The 9,203-nt window shown below is 34.6% G+C and overlaps 1 protein-coding gene across 1 annotated transcript; it reads left to right on the forward strand.

Moving 5' to 3' along the window:
- The first annotated feature begins 289 nt into the window (after positions 1 to 289).
- LOC127136098 (uncharacterized) lies at positions 290 to 1,499 on the forward strand. The gene is made up of 2 exons (XM_051062695.1): positions 290 to 821; positions 976 to 1,499. The coding sequence occupies exons 1-2, from the start codon at positions 290 to 292 to the stop codon at positions 1,497 to 1,499; spliced, it is 1,056 nt and encodes a 351-aa protein (XP_050918652.1).
- Positions 1,500 to 9,203: the final 7,704 nt, after the last annotated feature.

A 9,203-nucleotide genomic window follows, 5' to 3' on the forward strand; every position in this document is an offset into this window, starting at 1 on the left:
AAATCTATGGATCAAAATTTTTGGCTTACTACAATGATCCTAAAAACAATGGAGCTATTGTAATTCTGCTCACTCATGCAATGCTATTGTAATTCTGCTCACTCATGCAATGGTAACTGTTGCTTCATCGGGCATAGCTTCACTACTACTTCCAGGAGGTCGAACGACTCATTCAATGTTCAAGATTCCAATACCTACAATGGAGTCTTCTACATGTAATATCGACAAAGGTAGTTATCGTGCAGAGCTACTAAAAATGGCAAAGTTGATAATTTAGGATGAAGCTCCAATGGCACACAGATTTTGTTTTGAAGCGTTTGATAAAACCCTTAAAGACATAATGGGGCGTTCCAATTGTTCTGACAAATTATTCGGAGGGAAAGTAATTGTATTTGGTGGAGATTTTCGGCAAATATTACCAGTTGTACCAAGGGGCAGCCGTTCAGATATAATACATTCTACAATAAATTCATCATACATCTGGGATCATTGTGTTGTGCTGAAGCTTACAAAGAACATGCGACTCCAACAAGCCAGCAATACTTCAAGTACATCTGAATTAGAATTGTTTTCTAATTGGATATTAAAAGTTGGCGATGGGAAATTGGAAGAACCTAACGATGGTTACACGGATATTCCTATTCCAAATGATTTCTTAATTTCTAACTATGATGATCCACTAGAAGCCATTGTTAGTGAAACATATCCGAATTTTCTTAACAATTACAAGAATCCAGAATTTTTGCAATCAAGAGCTATATTGGCAGGAACAATTAAAACGGTTGACATCATAAATCAATACGTTTTGGGATTCATACCAGGTATGCGTTATCCATTGTAAACATATTTATAGATACATTCATATATTTATATGTACTAACATAGATTTATAATAATAAAATTTCAAATTTTTTCCCAAAGGTGAAGAAAAGGAATAGTTAAGTTCAGATTCTGTAGACACTTTTGACGGTGAAGGAAATGAAGTTTTTGATGTTTTGACCCCGAAATTTTTGAATACACTTACAACTTCCGGTCTACCTAACCACAAGATTAAATTGAAGACTGGGACCCCTATTATGTTGCTTCGAAACATTGATCAACCTGAAGGTCTCTGCAATGGAACAAGGCTTATAGTTACAAGATTGGCAAACCACGTTATCGAGGCAAAGATTATATCTGGAAAGAATATTGGAGGGGTTATCTATATTCCAAGAATGGATATGACTCCAACACAATCTCCGTGGCCATTCAAAATGACTAGAAGGCAATTTCCCATAACTATATGTTATGCTATGACAATTAACAAATCTCAAGGTCAGTCATTGGATTATGTTGGATTGTATTTGCCTAGAAGTGTATTTAGTCATGGTCAACTATATGTTGCAATATCAAGGGTCAAAAGCAAAAAAGGGTTTAAGATATTAATCCATGACAAGGATAACCATCCATTGAATTCTACAACAAACGTCATGTTCAAAGAAGTTTTTGAAAACTTATAGAACGTAAGTTTTTCATTAGTTATATTATATCAACAAATGTCGTTGTTTATTATTAGAATTTTATTGAATGAGTTGTATAAAATATACATTATGTAATTGTTTTTTACAGGGTAATGAATCATCACTTCCTAAAAGGTTAATTGTTTTTTACAGGGTAATGAATCATCACTTCCTAAAAGGTTGCGGGCAGGTTTTGTATAAACCCAGTTTTTTAAGGACCAAAGAATTGTACGAAGTTAAATCATTTTTGTTGCTGGACTTATTTCTCACAATTTTAACTAAAATTGTGAACCTTTTGTTTCAATATCTTTTGTTGCATTAAACCTTACTGTATCAATTGCAATTAATTTCAACATTTTGTAGTATTCATTACTATATTTTAAAACAAATGAGGTTCTGGTATTTCTTTTACATGGTTTATGTATTTTGGTTAAATAATCATTTATTATGAAGGTTAATATTTGCGCTTTTATACCTCAAATTAGTAACAGATTGGAAAATTTCATCCATTACTAAATAAATATATTTTTATTTCTTATGTCCAAAATCTCAATGATAAATGGAATGTTTATTCATAACATTAACAATGGAATGTTTATTATATATCAATATACCAATAAATTGTAAAAATATTTTTGTATTATATTTTTTGATTATTTCCTTAATATAGTATACAAAAAAATTAAGCAAATTATATTACTATAAATTAATAATGTTTTACTTTATTATGTCCCAAACTGGAAAAAGTTATTTGTGGAAATTTTTTGAACCCATTTATTGATCATTTAACATCCATTACATTAAAAAAAACTCTTATGCAATAAATTTGTGTACGTTGATCCAACTATATATATATATATATATATATATATATATATATATATATATATATATAAACAAAAAAATATATTATATTTTAATTTTTTAAAAATAAATTATTGCAATTGCGCGACCCGTGCGAACGCACGGGTCCTTTACTAGTTTATAATAAAACTAAAGCATATATCATATGAAAACATGTCAAAACAACACAATTAAAAACTAATAAATAGTCAAATCACCAAAATAAGGATTTTGATCCTTCTAACCATTTATTAATACTTTTTCTCTCTCTTCAAATCAACTTTATTTTATTTATTTGATTTGTATTTATTCTTGGCCATTGGATGAAGGAGTAGGGATGGGTGCAGACATTGGCAGCAAATTTCCCCGGAATGGTGTTTTAATGAATTGATAATTAATGTATCTAAAAAAAATAAACAAATACAATTTTTTCTTTCCCATTCATTAGATTTATTAGCATATGATTAATATTATTGTTTAGTGAATGGGTAGCTATTCTTAGGATTGTTCATGGTATATTTCTAATTGAAAATTGTTGGAAATCTTCCAAAATATATGGAGAATTTTAATCAATCTTGATGAACAAGATTGTTATCACTCACACAATAGCAATGAAAAGAAAGAACAATGGAGAAAGAAAGAGTGTAAAAATGATGAAAGAGAAGAGTAATAAAATTCTGCAGAGTTTCTCTCTGCCCACAAACTATGGAAAACTTCTTATTCACTTTGCAACTACAAAATACTGTAAATATAATATTATGAATGTTATATTCACCTCATTACAAAAATAAGGGTTACTATCTCTATTTATAGATTTAGGTTAACTTGGACCTCAAGTCAAAGCCCAAAACTGTAAAAGCCCAAAATAGTTAACACTACTAAAATAGGCATAGGTGGTTCGACACTTCCTTGCTCTGTCGAACAGTCTGCTTCGACACGAGGAATTACAATTCAACATACCATCTAATTCATTGTGTCTAAGCTATCTACATTCATCATAACTCTTAGTCTTCTGAACACTTTGATGTGTACTCCCTTCGTCATGATGTCTACAATCTGATTCTCAGTTCTGCAGTGTTCCACATTCATCTTCTCATCTGCTACCTGCTCTCGAAGATAATGGAACCTCATCTCGATGTGTTTGCTTCAACCATGTGCTATCAGATTCTTTTCTAGATTGATAGTTGACATGTTGTCGATCTTCATGGTAATTGCTCCACGACTCTTCGTTGTTATCTCTTCAATCAGATTCACCATCCATGTTGTTTGACATGCACAAAGAGAAGCAATTATGTATTCTGCTTCGCACGATGATAATGCCACCACTGGTTCTTTTCTCGAACTACAAGCAATCGGTGCACCACCTAGCATAAACACATAGCCAACTGTGGATTTTCGATCCTCAACATCACTGCACCAACTTGAGTCGGTGTATCCCACTAATTTGCATTCATTTTCCTTCATCAGCTGCAGGAAACAAAATGACATAGTCGAGAGTTCCTTTTAGATACCTTAGTATCCTCTTCGCTGCTGCTAGATGTGATACATTTGGCTTCTTTATGAACCTACTCACCATACCTACATTGTATGCTAAGTCATGCCTTGTATGACAAAGGTATTGAAGTGGCCCAATAAGTCTTCTGTATTGGGTTGGGTCGACATCATCTGAATCTGAATCTTTCGATAGTTGTAATCTGGGCTCAGCTGGAGTCGAAGTTGGGTTGTAATCCTGCATCTCAAATCTCTTGAGAATTTCGTCTGCATACCTTCTTTGATGCATCATCAAACCTCTACCACTCTTGCAGAATTCGATGCCAAAGAAATATGAAATGTCACCCATATCTGACATTTTGAATTCCTTGTTGAGATCACCTTTGAAATCTTTGATCTTCTTCTTGCAACTACCTGTTATCAACAAGTCATCGACGTAGAGACATAGTACAAGCAGTTCACTCTTGCTTCTTCTTACATATACTCCATGTTCACTTGTGCACTTTATAAATTCCTTCTCCCTTAGAAGTCCATCTATCTTCTTGTTCCAAGCTCTTGGAGCTTGTTTAAGTCTGTACAAGGCTTTATGTTGTACACTTTTCTTTCTTTGCCATGTTTCACAAACCCAACTGGTTGTGCAACATAAACTTCTTCTTCTAAGGGGCCATTCGGGAATGCACATTTCACATCCATCTGACACATCTGCCAGTTGTTCATGTTTGCTAGACCAATAACCAACCTGATTGTTTGGATCCTAGCAACATGTACAAAAACTTCATCGAAGTCGATTGCTTCTTTTTGAAGAAATCCTTTCGCCACAAGTCTCACCTTGTGTCGAGTCACTTCTCCTTTGGGATTCAACTTTACCTTGTATACCCACTTCACATGGATTTCCTTCTTGCCTTGGGGAAATTCAACAAGTGACCAAGTGTTATTGACTTCGATTAACTTCAGCTCTTCGTCCATTGCTTTCATCCACTTTGAATCTTTCAATGCCTCAGCTGCATTGACAGGTTCGACATCTGCGTAGAAAGCATAATGTACCAACTCACCTTCTTCATCGACCACATCATCTGATGTAATCACACATTCTTGCGACCTTGCAGGCATGTGTCTTGTTCTTTGAGGTCTGCTTGTAGTTGATTCACCTCTGACTTCTTCCTGTCGAACTTCTCTTTCGACTTCACTAGTTGGTTCATCATAAAATATTCTCACTGAATATTTCTTGACATTCTCAGTCCAATCCCACTCCTTAAGCTCATCTATGATCATGTCTCTACTGATCACTACTTGTTTATTCACTGGATCGAACAACTTGTATCCTCCAGTCGAATGATATCCTATCAGGATCATCTGACTGGACTTGTCATCAAGTTTTCTTCTAAACTGATCAGGCACATGTCTATGTGATATAGATCCAAACACCCTCAGATGACTCAACTGCATTGACAAGTTCGACATCTGCGTAGAAAGCATAATGTACCAACTCACCTTCTTCATCGACCACATCATCTGATGTAATCACACATTCTTGCGACCTTGCAGGCATGTGTCTTGTTCTTTGAGGTCTGCTTGTAGTTGATTCACCTCTGACTTCTTCCTGTCGAACTTCTCTTTCGACTTCACTAGTTGGTTCATCATAAAATATTCTCACTGAATCTTTCTTGACATTCTCAGTCCAATCCCACTCCTTAAGCTCATCTATGATCATGTCTCTACTGATCACTACTTGTTTATTCACTGGATCGAACAACTTGTATCCTCCAGTCGAATGATATCCTATCAGGATCATCTGACTGGACTTGTCATCAAGTTTTCTTCTAAACTGATCAGGCACATGTCTATGTGATATAGATCCAAACACCCTCAGATGACTCAAGCTAGGCTTGACACAAGACCAACATTCTTCTGGCGTGATTCCTTCTAGCTTCTTCGTCGGACATCTGTTCAGGATATATGTCGCAGTCGACACAGCTTCTCCCCATAATTCTTTAGGTAGATGCTTGCCTTTCAACATACGTTTAACCATATTCATAATGGTTCTATTCTTCCTATTTGTGACTCCATTCTGTTGTGGAGTGTAGGGTGGCACCACCTCATGCATAATCCCTTATTTCATACATAATGCATTGAAGTCTTTAGACACATATTCTCCACCACCATCAGTTCTCAAAATCTTGATCTTTCGACCGCTCTGTCTTTCGACCATAGATTTAAACCTGGCAAATACCTCGATCACTTCACTTTTCTTCTGGATCAGGTAAGACCATAGTTTTCGACTGAAATCATCTATGAATGTAACAAAGTATTTGTTACCTCCAATCGAATTCACCTGGAGAGGACCACATACATCAGAGTATATAACTTCAAGAATTGCCTTCGACCTGCTTCCTGCATCCTTACTGAAGTTGTTCTTATGCTGCTTTGCCCGCACACATTCTTCACACACTTCGTTTGGAATGTCGATTTCTGGTAATCATGAAACCATATTTCTTCTCTTCAAATCTCTGATGGCTTTGAAATTGAGATGGCCAAGTCTGTAATGCCATAATCATTCATCTTTGTTGGCTGTTGTTGCAAGGCACTTATGCTCCATCACATTTAGTTCAATCTTGAAGGTTCTATTCTGAGACATTGGAGCCTTCAAGATCAACCTTCCATTTGAGTCGAGAACTCTCATCATCTTGTCTTTGATCGATACCTTGTAGTTCTTTTCGACTAACTGCCCTATGCTGAGCAAATTACTCTTCATGCCTGGTATGTACACACACATTTGAAATTACTGACCTCTTGCCATCTTTCTTCATAATCAGAATATCACCAACACCTTTAGCTGCTAGAGTGTTGTCATTTGCAAATTTCACCATGTTCCTCATTGAGGGCTTTATGTTGACAAACCAATCTTTTCTTCCAGACATATGTGATGAGCATCCTGAGTCCAAGTATCACTGGTCCTTGAATCTCTCTTCTTCTCTTGTTGTAACCATCAACAACGTCTCTTCTTCTTCATGTTTCGCCAACTTTGCATAAGTTTCTTGATTCTTTTGCTTTTCTAGACAATTACTAGAATAGTGACCATACTTCTGACAATTGTAACACTGAATGTAACTCTTTTCTGGTTTTTGACCACCACCTTTTCCTCTACCTGCACCACCACCTCTTTGGTTTCCTTGGTTCCAGGGTTTTCTCTGATTCGGCCAGTTTTCTTCTGGATGATTTCGACCAGTCGAATTGTTGTAACCTCCTCTGTCTTTGTTGCCATTCCAGCTACATTTGTCTTTCCTTTCTTTTGCTGATTGAGCCTGCAAATCCATATCACTCTTCGACTTTCCTGCAGCTCTTTCAGCCATTCTTTGTTCATGAGATTCAAGTGCCCTTTGAAGCTCTTCCTTTGTCAGTTTTGACAAATCTTTTGACTCTTTTATGGATACTACCACGTGGTCGAACTTTTGAGCCAACGACCTCAAGATCTTTCCAACAACAGATCTTGATGTCAACATTTCTCCACATATCTTGATTTGATTCACCAGTTTCGTACCCTTGGTAAAAAAATCAGTTATGCTTTCACTGTCTTCCATCTGAAGCAATTCATACATTCTTTTGTGAGTTTGTAACGTCACCTTTTTCACCTTCTTCGCCCCTCCAAACGATTTCTCCAGAATTTCCCATGCTTCTTTCGCTGACTCTACATCACTAACCTTTTCAAAGTTATCTGCATCAACACATTGATGGATTATAAAGAGAGCTTTATAATCTTTCTTCTTCAATTCTTTATGTGTAGTCTTTTCTTGATCTGTCGCGGCTTCTTCAAGCGTTGCTACTCCTTCCTTCACAAGATTCCAAAGATCTTGATAACAGAACACAACCTTTATTTGCTTGCACCAATTCTCATAATTGTTGTTCTTGAGAATCAGAAGATTTGCTGGAAAATGCCCGTTTGGATAATTCGTTGCCATGATGATTTTCTTGCCACGAATCGATTAAACTGGAGCTCTTGATACAAGATGTTGGAAATCCCCCAAAACCTATGTAGAATTTTAATCAATCTTGATGAACAAGATTATTATCACCCACACAATAACAATGAAGAGAAAGAACAATGGAGAAAGAAAGAGTGTAAAGAACGATGAAGGAGAAGAGTGATAAAATTCTGCAGAGTTTCTTTCTGCCCACAAACTGTGGAAAACTTCTTATTCACTTTGCAACTGCAAAATACTGTGAATACAATGTTATGAATGCTCTATTCACCTCATTACAAAAATAAGAGTTACTACCTCTATTTATAGATTTAGGTTAACTTGGACCTCAAGGCAACGTCCAAAACTATAAAAGTCCAAAATAGCTAACACTACTAAAATAGGTATAGGTGGTTCGACACTTCCTTGCTCTATCGAGCAGCCTGCTTCGACACAAGGAATTACAATTCAACAAAAACTAAATGAACTAACCGAACCATAATAAAAGGTTATCCGAACTGAATCAAATCGTTTCAATTTGCTTAAAACTAAACTGAATCAAAATTATTGGTTTGGTATACCGGTTCGGAATTTCGAACCATATCAAATCATTAGAAGACAATTTTTTTAAACTGAACAAGTTGTTAACAAAACCGAACTGATATACTTATTTTTTGTTTATTTTTTTATTAAAAAACTATTTTAAATTTGTAAAAAAATATTAAAAAAAATAAAATAACCCATATAATAACCTAATAAATTATAAACCAAGAACTAAATTTAAACAAATGAAGCATGATTACACTAATCAAATATAAACTTTTGATTTAAAATACTCCATTTAAATTATACATTATATGTTTAAATATATTATATACGTGTAATAAAGAGATCTTACTAAATAGACCTGCATGATTCATTATATATATGTGGTTGAGAAAGAGAAGGATTTGTTGAAGCACTGCAAATTGACCTTTAAATAATTCCAAACGAAACTTCAATACATCAAGCTTCTCATTCAATGTTATAAGTTCTACTATTTAAGTTCTTATATATGTATTTATGTAATTTTACTATAATTTAGTGGAGACATTTCTATAGTTTTTAGTTTATTAACCACACTTCAGTTGGAGACATTTCTATAGTTTTTAGTTTATTAACCACACTTCAGTTTGAGATTAGTTTGAATCTAATCTGAATTTGATTCATTACTTATCGGTTCGGTATTAGAACCATTAGTAAAATAACTAACCAAATATAATTATTCAATTATTTTAACTCAAATTCGATTTAATTATTTTAACTCAAATTCGATTCATGGATTTTTTTTTTACTATACTGTTGCCTCTCTTTTTCGAAATCAGATCCTCTTTTTCATCTCTTCATAACGTAGTGATCTGTAATTTCTAAATAA

The sequence above is a fragment of the Lathyrus oleraceus genome, chromosome 4 (genome assembly GCF_024323335.1).
Source record: "Lathyrus oleraceus cultivar Zhongwan6 chromosome 4, CAAS_Psat_ZW6_1.0, whole genome shotgun sequence".
Taxonomy (NCBI): domain Eukaryota; kingdom Viridiplantae; phylum Streptophyta; class Magnoliopsida; order Fabales; family Fabaceae; genus Lathyrus; species Lathyrus oleraceus.

Coding starts and splice junctions, on each gene's coding strand:
- LOC127136098 (XM_051062695.1), top strand. CDS start 290: ATGGCACACAGATTTTGTTTTGAAGCGTTTGATAAAACCCTTAAAGAC. Junction 822..975: donor CGTTTTGGGATTCATACCAG/GTATGCGTTATC, acceptor TTGACGGTGAAG/GAAATGAAGTTTTTGATGTT.